Raw genomic sequence first — 20243 nt, 5'->3', positions numbered from 1 at the left:
TTTGTTTAGATTCTCTTGGGACAATGTTCCATATATGATATTTGACCTTTTGAATAAAGTTTTATAGTTCTTTTCCTTAAAATAATTTTAGCCTTGTAAAACTTTTTAAAAGACCTTGGATACCTGTTTGCTTGTATTTCTTTGAAAAATATATTTGGGAAGGTTAGGCTTTCATTCTTCTTTTTTATTTTTATTTTTTAACTCTTCAAAATATAAGTCTCCTATATATGGGATCCAAACTATATGGGATCCAAACTATGTTAGCCATTTCACAGATAGATGGCCTTCTTTAAAGTGGGATATTTCTATATAGGTAAAGGGCATATTTGCCCTTATAGAAATATCCGACTTTAAAGAAGGCCATCTATCTGTGAAATGCATGTTCCTATATTTTTTAAAAAATCGTTGAAAATTGTTAACATTTCACTACCAAAAATTTTCTTGCACTTTCCTAATTTTCTCTCCTCTTATTTTTCAGAATGAACCTAGTGATCGAGAAGATGGTCTCAACAAAAGACATCATGTGACGGACTCTGAGAATGATGACCCCTTAAATCTTAATGCTAGTGACTCTGAAAGTGAAGAGCTTCAGAGGCAAAAGGACAGTGACTCTGAATCTGAAGAACATGGAGAACCTCCTGCAAGTGATTCTGAAAATGAGGATATCAATCACCATGGGAGCGACTCTGAGAGTGAGGAGACGAGGAAATTACCTGTTAGTGACTCTGAAAATGAGGAACTTCTTAATGGGCATGCCAGTGACTCAGAAAATGAAGATGTTAGAAAGCATCCTGCCAGTGATTCAGAGGTGGAAGAGCTCCCAAAAAGTCCTGCCAGTGACTCTGAAACAGAGGATGCTCTAAAACCTCAGATCAGTGACTCTGAGAGTGAGGAACCTCCAAGGCACCAAGCCAGTGACTCTGAAAACGAGGAGCTTCCCAAACCTCGAATTAGTGATTCGGAAAGTGAGGAGCTTCCTAAACCTCAGATCAGTGACTCAGAAAGTGAGGAGCCTCAGAGGACTCAGGCTAGTGACTCTGAAAATGAGGAACTTCCCAAACCCCGTATCAGTGACTCAGAGAGTGAGGACCCACCAAGACACCAGGCCAGTGACTCTGAAAATGAAGAGCTTCCCAAACCTCGTATCAGTGACTCAGAAAGTGAGGGTCCCCCAAGGCACCAAGCCAGTGACTCTGAAAATGAGGAGCTTCCCAAACCCCGAATTAGTGATTCGGAATGTGAGGATCCCCCAAGGAACCAGGCCAGTGATTCTGAAAATGAGGAGCTTCCCAAACCTCGAGTCAGTGACTCTGAGAGTGAGGAGCCTCAGAAGGGACCTGCCAGTGATTCAGAAACCGAGGGATCCTCCAGACACAAACAGAAGCCAGAGTCAGATGATGACAGTGATGGGGAGAATAAGGGAGAAGATACAGAAATGCAGAATGACTCCTTCCATTCAGACAGCCATATGGACAAAAAAAGGTTTCACAGTTCTGACAGCGAGGAGGAAGAACCCAAAAGGCCAAAACTTGACAGTGATGAAGATGAAGAAAAAAAGGGGGAAGAGGAGAAAGTAGCAAAGCGAAAAGCTGCTGTGCTTTCTGATAGTGAAGAAGAGAAAGCGTGTAAGAAATTGTTTGGGGCTGTTTTTCCATAGTTTTACTTTCTGTGTCTTTTTCTGGAATGTTAAATCTATAGTCTCTTGTTGAACTTGATGTTCTAAAATATCACCAGGATACTGATTTCCCATATTTTCATTGGCTAATCTCAATATTAAATTTGTTTTGAGTTCTAACAACATTTCTTAAGTCCTGACTGCCTCAAAATGATAAACTAGACTACAGTTCAATGAGAAAATGAAAGATTTAGGTTTTTTTTCTTACTAGAAAGGGTATTATTTCAAAGAAATATGTTTATATGAAGACTGACTTGAATCCATAGTTAGCTGTACTCTTAAACAGCTAATGTACTAGATGCCATCCTGACTAAGTTTCCACACGTACGTCTTTGTTACTTGATTACTTTCTTATGAAACATTATTTATTTATTTTCGGGGGGGGGGGAGACATACTCCCTTATAACTTGACCATAGTTACAGGAGAAGGAAAAAAGAACACCACATATGTGCTACTTTACAAAGAGGGATGAGAAATTCCAAACTGACCAGTGACAGTCAAGAACATGGGGATTCCGCAAAAGAATATCCAGCCTTTTAACTCTACTAGTACTAAGCAGCATAGAAAAGATTCGAATTATGCACATCAGTCTAGTTCGATTTTCTCTGTTCCCCAAAAGGAAAGTTAGCTATTGATTCCTATTTTCATGTTGGTGATGTCAGTCTTCATCTTTCGGCCACTTTTTCCTAAACGATAACAAATAATTGTAAAGTGACTCTGAATGAACCTTTTAGTAATTTTTTTAAAATTCTAAACTGTGTTTTCAGAAGGCCTTTGATTTTGACACATACTTCCATTTTAAAACACCTGTCATACTTCTACAATGACCATGACAATAAGATTAATGAGGTTTTTTTTGACAGCAGCAAAGAAGAGTCGTGTTGTCTCTGATGCAGAGGACTCTGACAGTGATGTTACATCAGACAAATCAAGCAAAAGAGAGAAGACTGTAGCATCCGACAGTGAAGAAGAAGCAGCAAAAGAATTATCCAATAAGAAAAATGAAGAGAAGGATTTGTTTGGGAGTGACAGTGAATCAGGGAATGAGGAAGAGTAAGTGACAATGTAACATGAGTTTTCAGGAGTTCATTTAAGGTTGTAGAAAGGGACTTGTCTATTAAGTTTTTTAAATTTGCATTAAAATTTCATTGTGAGGTATAATATATTCTGCCTAATTGTATGACATTGGGGGATTCCGGATTTTAGTTCCTGAACTATTGCTACACACTACAGAATGGATGAAATCTCAAAATTATTACCTTACATGAAAGAGGTAAAAAAACATGTATCATTCCACTTAGGTGAAGTTCAAGAACAGGTAAAACCAATCTGTGATGATAGAGTAGTGTTTGGCTCTAGGATGCTGATGGGGGAAACTGACTAGAAAGGGCCACAAGGGAACTTTCTGAGGACATGGAATTGTTTTATATCTTGATTAGGGTAATGGTTTCTTGAATGTGTACTTTTGTCAAAACTCATAATGGACACAAGATTGGCACATTTTATCATATATAAATTATACCCTATTAGAAAAATATGGTTTCTATGCAAATGAGAAGAAAGCAAATGAAAGCTTTTTATATTTCCTTCTCTTCTAGAAATCTTATTGCAGACATATTTGGAGAATCTGGTGATGAAGAAGAAGAAGAATTTACAGTAAGTATAAGATAGAAATATTTCCTCTGTGAATATGCTTTTTTTGTTTTTATGGCAGTGGTTCTGTAATGGATTTGAATAAGTAGAAATAAGTAACTTGAGATATTCAATAAACTAAAAGGGATTCAGAAAGTGAAATAAAAGGGTCTACAAAGGAGTAAAAGGAAAATGAGTGGCAAAATTGAATTAAGGAGGAGGGAACACATTAAGAGATAACAAAAGGCACTTTATAATGCTAAAAAGAAAGATTCATGATAGTTCTGGAATTTCTGATTCTAGCAGTTACAGGCTAGGTAATTCCTTCTGTTAAGGACTACTAGAAAAGCTAGGCAAAATGTTTAAAAATCTGCTCATCATTAGAGGAACAAAGTAGCAAAGAATTACTAAGTCAAAATAGGAAAAGACAAACCTAAAGAGAGGTAGGCTCAGTATTTACAACTTTTTTTTTCTGGGATGTTTGCCTATTCAGGCTGAGAGAAAGATTGATCATATTTTGACAGGCTCAAGGCTCAAGAGGCAAAATTTGGAAGTCGGAGCCAGCTGAGTTTAGGAGACCCTAAAAATCCCATGCTCTGGATTGGGACTTCTAGGATTAAGGGTGCACTGTAAGTGAAATAGCCTTTGCTCAGATTTTAGGCCAGCTTCAAGTCTTCTAACAACCTAGAGAATCTCAGAAATTTTATTACAATGATTCTTAACACCATTGGTATGTGTTTGTAGGCACCTGACATAGGTAAACAAATCTTTTTTAGACAAAGGTAATATCATCGTAGGCCTCATTATTTATATAGTTTTTCAAATACACAGTATGGTATACCATAGACAGTGTGAAAAAGGAACAGTAGTAAAAGCAGACAATAAGACATAGGAATTCTATATATAAGAGTTTTAGGAATTGCTTAAAACGGTGTTCAGAGAGCTAAAAGATGACAGATTTTGTCAGAACAGTTTTTAAAAAGGCAGATTTAGAAAAGAACCAAGTAGAAGTCCTGGAACTGTAAAAATACAGTAACAAAAACTTAATGGATAAATTTAATGACAGATTAGACATATTTGAAAAGAAAATGAATGAACTGGAAGATAGGTTAGAAAGAACTATTTAGAATCAAGTATTGAGATATATGAGTAAAAAAAATATAAAAGAACAATTTATATGTGAGAAAGTTTAACATAGAATCCCAGGAGAGGGAAAAATATACATAGTATACATAGCAGGAGCAATATTTAAATAAATGGTACATAATGTCATAGATTCTAGAATTTCTACAGATTACAAGTAGGATAAATACAAGGAAATCTACAGCTAAATCATAGTAAAATTGCAAGAAACCAAAGAAAACAGCGACATCCTAAAAGAGGCCAGAGGGAAAAAAATTACATTCAAGAGGCAGCAGTTAGAGTAACTGCTGACTTCTCAACAGAAACTATCAAATCCAATAACTGCACACTTGTAATTCCGTTATTCTTCAGCAAAAATACTTTTCTGGAGTAAATATTCCCTCCTTATTTCATCTTAATATACCACTGAAGGAAATACTAAATGCAGAAAGAAAAATCTCAAGTGGAGGGTCATGGATACAGGAAGGGAGAAAAGCAACAAAAGTGTGTGGATAAGTCTAAATGAATGTTGACTATACAGAACAAAGACACATCTGCTGTGCTTTAAAATATATATAAAATTAAACAACATAACGATAACAAATTGGGAATATACATGGAATTGAAGGTCTTTGCAGATATATGTGACAGTACATTAGACTTTGATAAGTTAGGGTGCCTACTGTAATCTCTAAAGTGACCACTAAAAAGATTAATGGAATCTGTAACTTCCAGCCTAATAGAGGGTAGCTAATGAATCCAAAAGAAGGCAAGAAAAGAAAAGAAATATTGAACAGGAGGACAGTTAGAAAGCACATGATAAGGTAACAGATTTAAACTTTGATAATATCAGAAATTACATTAAGTTTAAATGTATTAAATGCTCCAGTTAAAGGACAAAGAGATGGTCCAACTGGATTTTAGAAACTAACTGTATATGAATTTCAAGATTCATCTGAAACAAGATAAACGTTGAAAATAAAAGGATGGCAAAAGATACTCCATCTGAACATTAACCAAAAGAAAACTGGTATAACTATATGAGTAGCAAAGAGTTGGACTTTAAGGTAAAAAACATTATCTGAGAATCACTTTATACTGATAAAAAGTTTTAAAATTATACCTAGCCATATTTCTAAAACCATGGCTTTAAGTATGTATATACAAAACAAAAATAGACAACTGCAAAGAGAAATGGACAAATCTACAAATGGAATGTAACTGAAAGAACAAGCAAACAAGAAACTACAGAAGATTCTTGTTTTAATAAAATCTGGGTACAAATTAGGTGATTAATAAAAGAAAAAACATTTATTCTGTGGTTTTTCACTTTTTAATATAGTCTTGTGATCAACAAAAGGTTTTAATTTTAATATAAATCAACTTCACTAGTCTTTTCCTTTATATTGAAAGATTTTTAATTCTCAGAAAATTTTTTTGTATCCCCAAGGTCATAAGATCTCCTGAGTTATACTCGAGAAGCTCAATTATTTATCTTTCACATTTAGTTGTATAACACACCTGGAATGGGTTTTTGTTTATGTATGAGATAGAGTCAAGATCTTCCCCCCATTTGGAATATCCAGTTGACCTAGACCATCCTTTTTTACTATTGCATAATGCCAACTTTGTCTTAAATCAAGTGTTTGTATATATTTTCCAATCCGTTTCTTCAGTATCTTTTCTTTCGGTCTGTTTATCCTTGCACCATTAATAACTTTTGATATTTAATAGTGTATGTCCTGTAAGCTTATTATTCTTCAAGATTGACTTGGCTTTTCTTAGTTCTTTGCATTTTCATATAAATTTTAAATCAAAAATTAATTAAAAATCAGTCAAGATGGAGAATTGCAAAAAATAAAAATAAAATAAAATGCGCTTTCCCAAGGGGGGGGAAGTAAATAAATTTTAAATCAAGGTTTTGCAAAAAAAAAAAATAGTACTCATATAGACAACATTTTCTGAATGCAGTGCAATGAAATTGAAAATTAGCAACAAAGGTAGCAAAACACTCTTGCCACTCAGAAATTTAAAACTTTCTCGTTAAACCGTTCTTCAGTTAAAAAAGAAATCACCTTTATTACTAATATAAGAGTGAAAGTAGATGAATTTATATAGTTTAAGAGAGTAGAAAAATGACAGGGTAAACCTAAGAAAATGGAAAGGAACAAGTCAGTTAGCAAATATTTGAGAGCCTCTGTGCCAGAGATTGGTTGGATATTGGCCTCATGGACCTCAAACTTAGTTAAGCAAAATTTTACAAGAATAGGATATGTTTCTCTGGAGAGTTAATGTTGATTTGATTATAGATTCATTTCAATGAGAAAAACAAAACTTCTCAACAACTATTATTAGGAAAGCCATTCTAAATATGAAGTAAAAGTTAAAAGCTATAAAGAAAAGACTGACCATTTCAGTTACATAAAAAACAATTATGCCTGGAAAACATTACTATAAATGAGCAAACTGTATAAATGTGAAGATGTGCAGTTTGTCATTTACAGAGGTCTAACTTCCCTAATTTTAAGAGGTTTTTCACACCAATAAGGCAAAGATTTAACAGAAAATTAGGCAGAGGATATTGAGAATTCACAGAGAAAGAATTACAAATGGCTTTTAGAACATGAAAAAAAATGCCCAACCTTATAATAAAAGAATGCAAAGAAAGCTACACAGATGCCTTTTGCTTTTTAGTCCAGGGATTGGCAAATATCAGTATTTGATAACCTGCTGTGAAGATGGGCAAACAGGTGCCTTCATGGTTTGCTAGAAGGAGAATTAGTTAATATGACCTCTGTGGAAGACAGTTGGGCACATATTTCTCAAAATTTCAAATACACGTACCTAAAGGTAAGAAAATGTATAAACAAATTACAGTTGCAATCATATGATAAAATAGTCTAAAGCCTTAAAAAGAACGAAGATAGCCTGATATGAATTGGTCTTCAGATTCTATTGTTAAACGTGGAAAGTGCATAACAATACTGTACCCAGTGTGTATAGTATGCTTCCATTTGTATAATAAAGGGGGAGGGTAGTAAAAATGTATATGTAGAAGTGCTTGTATAAATGGCTATATCTGGAAGGAGTCACAAGAAAACTAATAACACTTGGCTAAAGTGGGAACTTTTTCGCATATGCCCTTTGGTACCTATTTAATTTTTTTTCTTTGTTAATATATTGCATTTAAAGTATAAAAATTAATAGCAGTTAATACAGAAGGAAATATAATGTGGTTGTGGTAACTTTGGCTAACTTACCCTGCCTTTAGGGTTTTAACCAAGAAGATTTGGAAGAAGAAAAAAGTGAAACACAATTAAAAGAAGCAGAAGATTCAGATTCTGATGATAACATAAAGAGAGGAAAACAGTGAGTTGTTTTGTTTTGTTTTTTAAGGGAAAATTTTAAAAGAGAACTTAAAAAATTAAGGTAGAGACAATCAAACTTTGTTTTCTTATTTTGGCTCCTATTTAAGTAGAGGAAGGAATCTGTTCCATTTTTCTCTCTTATCCCCCCCTCCCCCCATGTATAATGCTGTCCAAAAATTATTTGCTCCTGTTATTTTTCTTTTATTTATTTGCTCTATGTTCAACTGTCTTAATTTGTGGAGTTATATGGTACCAGGTTCTTAATTTATATGTCACTAAGTAAGCTCTTCTGAAAAATTTGCTACATAGAAAAGCAACTTTTGGGGTCCTAGCAGGAATTAGACTAAAGTCTTAACTTTATAATATATTGATATATTATAATATATTGATAGTATTACACATAATTTTGTTGAGATGGTTAGAATCTGTGTTTGGAAAATTCTGGTATCTTGAAAGATGCCAAACATAGAATAAGTCATTAGTTATTGCTTATAATTGTAAAAATAGTGCTTTAAGAATTAGTTTCCTTTTTAATTCCTAGTGACATGCAAGGTTAAGCTATATGAGTTTGGCAATACCTTTGGAAATTATCACATAAATCGTACCTCATTTATATGATAGTGGCAGAGAGCAAGTTAACATTCTAAGTGTAATGGTTCAGGTGAAAGCTATAAAGGTCTGAGGCTCTTAGCATGTCTGTAGATTTTCAACTTTATCTCAGTCGCATTATGTTTTGAGAATTGTACTTCTTATTACTGAAAAGCAGCAGTTTATTTTTTTTCTACTTATGCTGTAGAAGACAGAAATCCTCAAATAACTGAGCACCATTATATTCCTCCTAAAAGGAAATGCAGCTAAAACTGAACCATGGAATTGCAGGCAGTGTCCCCTGAACCAGAACTTGAAATTTGAAGTGTTCCTTCTCAGGCTGATACATGCAAGTGTTAATATAGTATATGAAAAGTTTAAGGCCATTAGTGTTTAGTGTGTGCCAATTGGGATAGTACAGAAGTTGAAATAAAATCTAGGATTACATTCTCTTTTGAAAGCATGTTATACAAGTACTTATACTTTAAAAGAAGGTAGCATTTCGTTGAGTTAGAATTAAGAAAGTTGGTGATTCTTAACTGATAAAAAGAAGTGTATTTAAAAGGCAGTTTGTGTATCATTTGATTTTGTGTTACTTCTTAGTATGGACTTTCTGTCGGATTTTGAGATGATGTTGCAGCGGAAAAAGAGCATGAGCGGCAAGCGCAGACGTAACCGTGATGGTGGTACTTTTATTAGTGACGCTGACGATGTCGTGAGCGCCATGATTGTCAAGATGAATGAAGCTGCTGAGGTGAGATGGCTCACTTCTGGCTTCATCTTTTCTTTCTCCTACTTAATTGGTTGTATGGCTTTTTTTTTTTTTTTTTAGTTTAATCCTTGTTTAAACTACCTTTAAGATACTTTGTTTTTTGTAACAAAGCTTTTACTGTTCTAAATTTTAAGAGTGGAAATACTTTTAAGGAAAATGAGCCCTTTTAGCTGAATGGCTTTGCTAGTTTTATAGTAGAGAGATTTCACTCTTGAGTTTGGCTAGTTTACTACAAAGTTTAATGTTTCTTCACATGTAAAAAGTTATAAACATGTTTATTATGTTAATAACTCATGTCACTCTGATTAAGAGATTGCATTTAACTCATTGCATTTTAAAATACTGCCCAAATTTTATAAATTTGTAAAAAACAAGTTCTGATCTTTTAGAGGCACTTGCTGAAGTATTTATGGATCCAATTATATGTGTCTAGGATTTGTTTCAAAAGAATTCAAGAGGTAGAGGGAGTAGTTAGAGAAATAGCTAAAATAAGACTGGCCATGTGTGTTTAATTGTTGAAATGTACATATCAGGAGTATATTATTTTCTTCTATGTTTGTAGAATTTGAAGTTTTCCATAATTTAAAAATGCACAAGTGAATACTGAAACTCTTCTTTAATAACATTCCATTATCATACAAGCCTCATGGCTGGAAAATTATTTGATGATAAACCAAATTTTCCCAGGTACGATTTTGTACCTTAAGTAAACTCTGAAAACTTTATAATTTTGCTAATATTTTAAATTAAAATTGTTCCTCTCAATTTGTAATTGTTAAAGCAAATTGTTCTAATGGTTTTATGAGTTTGAAACACAGATACAGAATTTGGGGGCACTACAAAAAGTAGTGCTTGATTTATCTTATAGGAAAAATTGCAGTTTTTCAAAGAAATTGCTGCTTTTTTTTACAGTTTAGAATTAAAATGGTTGTAATTCATTACTAATAATGGCTTTTTTAAAAAATCTTTTTCTTCCTGGATAGGAAGACAGACAGTTGAACAATCAAAAAAAGCCAGCCCTTAAAAAATTAACATTATTACCTACTGTGGTTATGCACCTTAAGAAGTAAGTATTCTGTTTTATTGAACAAGTTTTTTCATTTTAATGAAATAATATTTAAACGATGTATATCAAAGAATGATTACCTTTTATCAATTCACAGAAAAATAATAATGAATAGAATTTCCTAAATGTTACTTCCTCACAAAATTTTCTTAAACTTTGATGCCTGATGCAAACAGAACAAATAGCAAACTGATATGAATGAAAGAAAAAGTTGGAAATCACTAATTTTGTTCTTTATAGACAGTTTTCAGTCTGGTAAGATTGCATGTATTCTCCCAGTGTGATTGAGAACAGAGCAAATCCTGGGAGAAACTTTGAAGCACATATTGTCCAAGGCTTATGTAGCCTGGTTACATCATGAATTATGTCATCAATCTTTCTGGAATAAGAACCCTTTTCCGATAGATCCTTTTTACCATTTTATTGCTCATATGCCTAAGAAACTTTGATTTCTCCTTGAACCTAGCCAATTTTTAATGGCTGGAGAAATGCATTAGTATACCAGATCACCAACAGCACAGTCTAGGACTTTCTACTAGAAAATTGCTAGCCCAACAAACAAAATTATCTGTGGCAGATTTCATATATATGATATTGTCATGTTTTCTGTTAACATAATTGATTTTAGTATATAAAATGGAATTAAAATGTCATTATTTCATTGGTATTTTTTTTCTGCTAGGTGAATGGAATTCTCCTTTGTGTCCTGCAAAGAATAGCATAATTCTGGGTTTTCTATCACCTGAAACAGTTTCAGAATCACTATTTGATAGATTAGACATCGGTTTTTGTAATTGTAATAAGTAGAGTTCATTATTCTTACTTTCTATACCATATATATTAGCATTAACCTATCTTGTATAATTTGGATTTGTTTTATTTTTAACAAATCATCTTTGTCAGGTCTGTTTTTGAAAATAGGAACTAAATCTCATATTGCTTTTGAAATCTGAATAGGTGCTCAGTAAATAATGCGTGAGTAACTCTGTAAAAGGAAATTTTGGAAACATCACTAAATATCTAAGAAAATCTAAAGGAATCTATAGTAGAACCAACATATATAGACTTGACTTTTTAAAAAATTATTTTTGCAGGCAGGACCTTAAAGAAACATTTATTGACAGTGGCGTGATGTCTGCCATCAAAGAATGGCTGTCACCTCTACCAGATAGGAGTTTGCCAGCACTAAAGATTCGAGAGGAGCTGTTGAAGATTCTCCAAGAGGTTAGAGGCAGATAATCTGTTCGCTCTTCATTATCTAATGTGTTTTGTATTATCACAAACTCTGTATTTTACCATGTTTTTATACATTCTCTCTTCCATAGCCTGCCTGAAGATGGGTTTTATTCAATATGTTTTCTAGGAACCATACCAAATAAAAGGAAGGCCTGATAAAACTTAATGTAACTATAGTATTGAAGGAAAAAGATCTTGGAGTAAATATAGTTTATACGAGAAAAGTACAGCATAGGACATTGTTCTGGGGAGGAACTTCAGAGTCGATAAACTTACATTTAAATCTTTAGCTGGGCCACTTTCACGTGGCTATGACATCTTGGGCAAGCTGCTTAACTTTGGAAGGAATTCCTGAGGAACCTCCTTATGTGCTAGCTGTTCTTATTCCTCGCAACAAACCTGCAAGGCAGGTATGTTGTCTCCATTTTACAGATGAGATTAAGATTCAGAGAAGTTAAATGGCTTGTCCAAGGTCACATAGCTAGCAGATGTCTGTGCTTGGGTTCAGATTTAGGTCTGTGATTCTGAGGCCTGTGCTGACTCTTGTATTAAACTGCTAACCTCTGAGTATGCTTAGTTGATCCTTTCTCACATTAAGTTTTACTTGGACTTACCCGAACTCTTTACTGAATTAATGTGCACACAAAGTACCTTTGTGTTCAATGTGTATAGATCCTGACGTGGAATTTTTTGTTATCTATTCTATTGTGAATGAACCAAGTCTCCGAGATTCCTCTAGAATAGATTGGTAGGACTGCCTGTTTCTGAGTGATTAATATGTGTGCATGTGTTTATGTTCTCAGCTACCTAGTGTGAGCCAGGAGACCCTAAAGCATAGTGGGATCGGACGAGCAGTGATGTATCTTTATAAACACCCCAAGGAGTCAAGGTCCAACAAAGACATGGCAGGGAAACTAATCAGTATGTACATTTTATTTTTTGTTGTGTTTATGTATTTATAAAATTTACCTATATTTACCAGTATTCATTTAAAATGAATCAATTAAGTGGAATAGAAAATTTTGTTGATACCTTCTTATAGATACCAGCCTTTTCCCTTTAGACTTAAAATGCTTCTCAGTATATTTAAGTATGCAATCCAGTATTAAGTACAGCAAGTAAAATGATGCATTTTCTAATCATGGATCAAGAGCATATAGAGAGAGAAGGATTAGAATGCAGGCCCTAGTGTTAGTCATATCTGGGTTCAAATCCTGTATTCACCACCTACCTTACTGCATATCCTTAGGCTCTAAGCCTTGGTTTTGCCTCCACTGTAACGAGGAAAGTTTTATTTACTTTGGTTATTGTAAAGATTAAACAAGAAGGTGTATGTAAAGCAATGCCTAACGCACATAGTCTTCAGGAAATGTTAGCCATTGTTGCTATTGTTGTTACTTTATAATGGTTTTCAAAACCTTTTTCATGTTCTTATTTAACGATACCAGAGGAGTCTTAACTGAAATTCACCTAATCAGTTGCCATATTGTTTATGAAATCTTTTACTTTTAAAAATTAAAAATGTGCATTTTCATTGCCCTCCTTAAATTTTCCTGAGCTCCAAGTTGGAAGAAAATTTTAATTCCAAGCAGGATCGAAAAAGTAACTGCTTTTGTATCTGAATACAGTAATAATTTTTCTATTGAATTTTTAAGATTATTAAAATCTTTTAGGGAAATTTAAATTTTTTAAAAAGACTCAGCAATTTTTTATTGAATTCACCGCACTCCAGGGTGCATTTTCAGAATAACTTAAAATTTTTAATAAACCAGGGAAGTATTATATCTTTGATCTTATTAATAATCTGTTCATTTACTGTCTGTTAAATAATAAACTTTTGATGTTATTATGCAGGGATTCTCAGCTCTCTTTTTGCCTTAGACTGAGAAAAGCAGAATATTCCCGCTGGTACTCATGACTTACTACCACAGTGATTCTGAATCCAGAGGCGGGGTTGGTGGGTCAGTTTTCAAAGATAGATACCTGCTCCCTGCCCCTATGCTTCTTGCTTCTTTATTAGTTTAACAACACCTATGTTCTGTTTATAAAGGTCTTTTGTTTTGCTAGTATATTAAATGTAGCAATAAGCTACATTATGTTTCAAAACAAAAACTTCAGTTGGTAACTCTGGACTTTTACTAACTAAACAATGCGCTTGTAGTACTTTTTTTCATGTCCATCTTAGCAGCTTTCTTAGATTTAATGAAGTATAGGCTCTATGCCTATATTATTAAAATGTAATTTTTAAAGATTTAGACCATTTTGACAATAGGTAGCTTTTTTTAGCATAAGAAATGTCAAGATTTCTATTCTGTAGAATAAATTTAGAAATTTGGCTGTCTTTATGAAATAACACAGGTAATTGATAACTATTTAAACTGAGTCAAATATTACTTTTTTAAACCTCTGTGGTGGTTACAGGTTTAAATGATCTTATTTTCTGAATTAGCTGGAGCTAGTTCTGATATTGGTATTCTGTGTTTATCTTATAAATGGTTCTGAAATAATGGTACCTTCAGAATATGACATCACACTAGGGTGTGAATGTTGCAGGGAATGGTAGGAGAAATACTGCTTTGTGGACTATAAATAGTTGATTTTTGTTACAGATGAGTGGTCTCGGCCTATATTTGGTCTTACCTCAAACTACAAAGGAATGACAAGAGAAGAAAGGGAACAGAGAGACCTAGAACAAATGCCTCAACGACGAAGAATGAGCAGGTATGAGGGAACAGGTATGAGTAATTGGAGTAAATATTATTGTGATAACTCAGTGTTTTTGTAAATAAGATTATTGGGAAACCTGTAATAGGACTCATCTTTCAGCTAGATGTGTCTGTGTAGTTCATGTGTATTAATGAAAGTCAGCAACCCCTCGCAGATTTGATGGACTGTGGCTTCTGCCCCAATTCTGGAGGTTTGATGTTTTGTTCAAGCCACTTGCAGAAAAAAACTTTCTTGGTTTCATTTCCAAATTCTTAGGAGAGAAAAATAACATTGATTTCATTTGTATCAGTAAACTGGATACAGTTGCATCCAGGATGGCAAGGTCATTAGTTACAAATAATGAAAACTGATGTGCAAGATTAGGAATCATATTTCCAGTGTAAAGGACATAATTGTGATCTAAGTTTGCTGTTTCACTCTGTTCTTATCTTAACAGGGTTATAATCAAAGGTTATAAGGTTTCAACATTCTTAATATTTCATTGATTACTTTTTTCCCAGCACTGGTGGTCAGACACCCCGAAGAGACCTGGAAAAGGTGCTGACAGGAGAGGAGAAGTAAGAGTTTTGTATTAATTTTTCTTTTTAGCCTATATAGAGAATATTCTGTTTGCTGCTTTGTTTTAAGAAAAATAGCAAGCGAAATGATGTTATGTTCACATTGGTGGGGTGTGATTTTCAGTTTAACATTATTGAATATCCACAAAGCATTATATTGGGTGCTCTGAAGGATATAAGGAAGATTGAGAAATAGTCCATCTAATAAAGATTTTGTTGCTTCTTGATATATATTAGATTTTTGGGTTAAGCTCTGGGAATACAAAATCACGTTACAAATAGTCTATACTCTCAGAAAGTCTTTGGAGAGATTATAGATAAAGAGAGCTCAAACAAAGATGTGGAATAGCGTTGCAAGGCCTATTTTAGGAATGGCAAGTAGGCTGAAGTGGTTGGGCCATAGTGTGGTCCCTGCAGTGGTGGAAGATTAGGTTAGAAACCTAGATGTGGACCAGATTTTTAAGGTTTTAAATCAAGATGAAGAATTTCTACTTCTCATTGTGATTTCATAGAAAGATTTTTGAGCGTGGGTGCGAAGTCATCAGATTTGATTTGGAGTGCTGGTGGCATGGTATAGAATGCGTTGGAGGGCAGAGTAACTGAAGGTGGTAATACAGTTAAACCAAGATAGTAATAGGGAAGCAGAAGGTTGAGAATATTTTGCAGAGATAAAATTGCCAGGAGTAGGTTATTTAGTGGGAGAGGAATTGGCTAGATTTGAAGACAACCACCAAAATTTTGACCTAAGTAGCTGAGATGATGGTATTATCATTCACTGAAATGGAAAAGAGGAAGTTGGCTTTGGGAGGGAGGTTGTGAGGAATTCATACGATAATGAGTGATGGTGAGGCTAGCTAAGGCAGACAGCAGAAGGGTAGATCAGGTAACCTTGGGAGGGCAGAGGGGATTTGAAAGAGGCGAGTATCTGAATGGGATGGGGCCCAGCTGTGGTTGGCTACATAAGCAGCATGCTCTTCTCACTCTCAGGGCTCTTAGACCTGGAGATCCTGGATTCTGTGCCCGTGCGAGGGTCCCAATGCCCTCAAACAAAGACTACGTTGTCAGGCCCAAGTGGAACGTAGAGATGGAGTCATCCAGGGTAAGCATGCAGGGAATAGCATGGCGGATCTCAAGTGCAAAGTACCGTTTTGTCTTTTACTTCATGTTTAGTGACCCTTAATTGCTCTTCAGGTTTATCTGATTTAAAGAGAGCTATTTTCTGGTCTTTTATCGAGCCAGATCGATTCATTGTTAATGAGCTTTACTTCAGACTTAAAGCAACATTATCAAGTCAAGAAGTTTTTTCCTTTATCCCTTTATTTCAACTGAATCTTGAAGCCAAATGTTCTGATAGTCATTTTTTTAGAACTATGAGAATCAGAACTCACTTGCTTATGTAGTCACCCCTCCCTTTCTCAATCGTTTTAAATAATTCTGTTATGAAATGTTTAGGGTAGACACTTCCTCTGTCATCACTGTAAATACTACTCAGTGATCTTCATTGCTTCTTAGTAATCTTTTTTTATTCTCCATTCCAACTGCTCTTTCTAGCCTGGTATTCTTAAAAAGGGCCTAAACCGATTGGAAAAGCATAAGAGGCGATTTGCCGAACAGAAACGACTCAGCAGAGTGCACCGTGCTGTCAAGTTCAGCATTGAAGGCAACAGGATGCCCCTGTAGGCCTGGCCCTACCAGTGTATCCGGGAGGTATCCCCAAGGAGGCATGCTCTGTGCATGGGCTTGAATTGTCAGTAGCTGAAGTGAAAACAAGTGTGTGTGTGCTTGTTTAACGAGACAAGGCCAGGCTCACTTCTAGTTTCTAAAATAATGACCCTAATGGGCATTTTGTGACATTCGGGGTCTCTTGAATATTTAGAAATTGACATGGAAGTCCTTTCCTTTATCAGTACCCTAGAGCTCAATAGATAATTATTTCCCTTACAAGCATTTTGGTCTTCCTGACTGGGACTCATTTTTATTAAAAAGGCTTTTGTTAGGGCCCAGAACCATAGTCTGCATTGCAGGCATATTAACTGGTCAGTAGCTTCTTAGTGGGAAGGAGGTAGCTAATTTTCCTATTGTCAGTGGCTCAGCAACTTGGATTTGAGGACTCACTGCTGAAAGCCTGACACTAAATACTTAGGAAATAAATTTGATTAAGTCATATTTAGTATGTGATTGGAAATGAAAAAGACTTTGAAACATTCATAAAGCCAGACTCCCTGACCTGCTCTGTTGAGATTAATGGTGGTACCTTTGTTGTAGTGTACTCTTGAGAGTCTGAGTGTGCTGTGTGCCTTTCGTGACCTCTCTGTGACCCCCACTTTGGCAGCTACTTCATGGATTACACTCAACCTTCCTGCCAGTTCACTCTGCTATGAAGCTACTATCAAAACAAAGCACACTCTTATTTGTTGAGAATAAAGGGTAGCAGAGCACTACTAGTTTGGTGCCACAAACTTCATCTGTACTTCTTTTTGTCTTTCTTTTATCTACGTCCCTTGATATCCCTTCTCTCCCATCTGCCCCAAAACACCTGTTTCTTTTTACCTTTTCACTGTCTGTTCCCTCTTTTTATCCTTCTCTTTCATAATATTTTCTCTTCCCCAACACACATATTTGTGAGAGTTGAGAACTATAGTGTGGCAAAGGAAATGTCATAAACATTATGTGTGACTAGTCAACTTTGGGAGCACGCCTCGTGTCCTGAGGGTGTGCATCTATCTGCTGCTATTTCTGGCTCTGGTTCTGCCTTCCCTGTGGGTGATGGGGAGGTGGGAAGAGGTGGCCCAACCTCCTGTTGGAACAGAGAGGTGAGGGAAATTCCATAATGTAGAGTTCCTTTCCTTCATCGTCAATACTGCCAAAACCATGATGTACTGGTATTTATCTAGGCCTGAGAATGGCTTATAGAGCTCTTTTGAAAAAAAAAATAAGGCATGTTTTGGGGCTTGTGGTCCCATGTTACATTTCATTCTCTTGTTCTTAAGCCACCTGGTGCTATTCCCCTGCTCAGGAAGATTTCTCACATATTCACAAAGGCCTTCACATTGCACCAACACTAATGAGTATTATTAGAAAATGTATTATTCAAGAAGAAAATTGGAGTGAGAAAATGGCTTTCAAATGAAACTTGTCATTTTTATTTTTGAAATTATGTAAATAAATATAAAATACTAGAATAACCCCATTCCCAAAGTCCTGCTCTTTCTCTGAGTCACCATTGTTAACAATTTGATGTGTTAAATGTATTTCCAGTAATGCTTCAAACTTAGTTTTTTCTTGTTATAATTGTAGAAAAATTTGAAGTAGTGAAAAGAAAAATCACCCACTATTCAAAAGCACTTTGATATATTTTTGCCTTTCTATTGCTATTTTAATATAATTAAAATTATGCTGTATATAATTTTGATCACTTCTCATTAAACTACCTTACAGATTTATCATTTATAATAGCTGCATAATGATTTATTATGTGAATATATAATTGGTTTATTCATTTCTCTATGGTTTCTTATTTTCTCTCCTAAGTAATGCAGTAACCTATACTACATTGTATGTTTATATGTTAATTTATTCCATGGAGTGCTTTTAAACATTAAAATGACAAAAGCAATGCATGTTTTTATATAAGCTTTTAAATACAGAAAGCACAAATAAAGTTAATGTCACTTGTAAACTCACCATACCTTAACATTAACATTTTGAGTTGCTTCTTTTTGGTCCTTTTTATGTGTATGTAAACATTATTACTGGTTTTGGGTTTTCTGAACTTTTAAGCACAATCTTGAATCATATTTTATACTTTGTTAGGTTTGTGTTTTACATAGCATGGTAAAAATTCATTTTAGTAAACTTTCTTCAGTGATACAATATTGTGTCAGAACACAGTTGTGCCATAATTGTTTATTTATTTATTCACTTATTTATTTATTTAGGTGAGGCAACCCTTGGTTGACCTCACAGATTGCAAGGACCTTGTCGGCTTATAATCCCATATTTTTTTATTTTTACTTTTTATACCTACAGCACCTGGTCTTCCTAGGTGGTCTCCCATCCAAATACTAACTAGGCCCGACCCTGCTTAGCTTCCAAGATCAGACGGGCTTGGGCTTGTTCAAGGTAGCATGTACCATAATTTTTTAAACTAATCCATCTCGTTAATCTTTTAGGCTGCTTTTGGGTTTTTACTGGTAAAACAGTGATAAAACTCTTCACTGATAAAACTACATTACACTTTTACTATCCAAAGGGGGTGGTATAGAGTTTTTGAATCAGGAAAAAAGTCATTGAATTTAGCATATTAGGTACTATGTTCTTGGTGTTTTCAGGCTTGGGAAAACTAGGCATCTGGCAGCTACAACAACTCTTATGAGCTATAACTAGGAGCAGATTGTACAACCTGAATGTATTTCAGTTTCTGGGGCGGGAGGGCTCAGACTGTTAGAGAAAGTTCTGGGAGGAGTGGGTAAGGAGAAATCCAGGCTGTATCCAGGTTGGAGTGTAGAGCTGCTAGGAGTTGGGGAGTTGGCGGAGATCTGAAAGGTAAGTCTTCCAGTGTGGACTGACTGTAAGTACTAATAATCAGGGCACACTGTCTGAAAGTAAGTTAGATATTTGGGGCTCTTCAGGAAATCTGGGATATTCAATATGGTAATAGTAACACAGCACTTTCTCATCTGATAATGAATTTTTATGGTAACTCAGTGCTATTAAAATGGATATAAAATAATATTTAGAATTGGCATATTCCTAGAAAATCTATGGTTATCAGCATGGCTCTTGTTCAAGAATGTTCAAACTCCTATAGAGTTTCTTGCTTATATCTGAGTGTGGAGGTGGTGTCCAGAGGTGGGATAAGACTGGATAGGCTCCAGGACTCAAAGGAACTTCACCACGCTAGCATCAACCCTGGAATGTCTCCCAGACTCTGCCTTCTTTTAGCATTCTTTGCATTGAGACTTAATTTTCTTTCCTTTTTGTGTCGAGTATACTTACTTAACCTAAATGTAATGGTTGCAAAGTAGTAATAATAGTGATATTTATTTAGAGCACTGACTGTATACCAGCCCGTGTGTTTATATTTGACAGTATTTTCTCAGTAACTTCTCCCAGCAGTCCTGAAAGGAGTGCTGACCAGGGCATGATTTGCCCAAGGTCGCAGAACCTGCTCAGGCAGAGCAGGGCTTTTTTACCCGTCTGAACTTAGAGCTCCAGCACTTCATGGGTTTGCTTTGCTAACCCTCTGACATCATCCATCACGCTTAAGGCTTTTTCTCAGATGACTTTCCTTGCCTTAGAAGATCATCATTCTTTATGCCAGCACTTTTTGAAGGTGTATTTGACAAGAGGTCAACTCCACATTTGGTCTTTAAAAGGGGAAAGCATACAGTCAAAATATAATGTGGTGCAATTAGGGGGATCATAGTTTCAATTTTTCCTCTCTCTCATCTAGGAGGTTTCCATGGACTGAGGCAAAAGTTAACAATAAGGCACAGA

The 20243-nt window shown here is 35.0% G+C and overlaps 1 protein-coding gene and 1 pseudogene across 18 annotated transcripts in view; one reads left to right on the top strand and one right to left on the bottom strand.

The window, feature by feature from the left end:
* The window catches only part of IWS1 (IWS1, SUPT6H interacting protein), a 65254-nt gene that overhangs the window by 20186 nt on the left and 24825 nt on the right, over positions 1-20243 (top strand). For 14 of the 18 annotated variants that reach the window (XR_002781210.1, XR_002781206.1, XR_002781205.1 and 11 more), the window contains exons 3-13: positions 479-1625; positions 2540-2729; positions 3275-3332; positions 7702-7799; positions 8990-9140; positions 10142-10224; positions 11319-11448; positions 12264-12381; positions 14070-14181; positions 14688-14744; positions 15732-15843. Coding sequence is in view for 4 of the 18 variants with exons in the window: in XM_011363653.2 (XP_011361955.1) it covers positions 479-1625; positions 2540-2729; positions 3275-3332; positions 7702-7799; positions 8990-9140; positions 10142-10224; positions 11319-11448; positions 12264-12381; positions 14070-14181; positions 14688-14744; positions 15732-15843 (2256 nt within the window). In the remaining 14 variants the exon portion in view is untranslated. Of the gene's footprint in view, positions 1-478; positions 1626-2539; positions 2730-3274; positions 3333-7701; positions 7800-8989; positions 9141-10141; positions 10225-11318; positions 11449-12263; positions 12382-14069; positions 14196-14687; positions 14745-15731; positions 15844-16295; positions 18172-20243 lie in introns of those variants that run through there. The other 4 variants (XR_002781213.1, XM_011363658.2, XR_002781211.1 and 1 more) reach the window with 4 other exon arrangements.
* Positions 18765-18884, bottom strand: LOC111742179 (annotated as a pseudogene).

The sequence above is a fragment of the Pteropus vampyrus genome, unplaced genomic scaffold, assembly GCF_000151845.1.
Source record: "Pteropus vampyrus isolate Shadow unplaced genomic scaffold, Pvam_2.0 Scaffold87, whole genome shotgun sequence".
Classification (NCBI taxonomy): Eukaryota; Metazoa; Chordata; class Mammalia; order Chiroptera; family Pteropodidae; genus Pteropus; species Pteropus vampyrus.
This window is presented reverse-complemented; position numbering and strand designations above follow the sequence as displayed.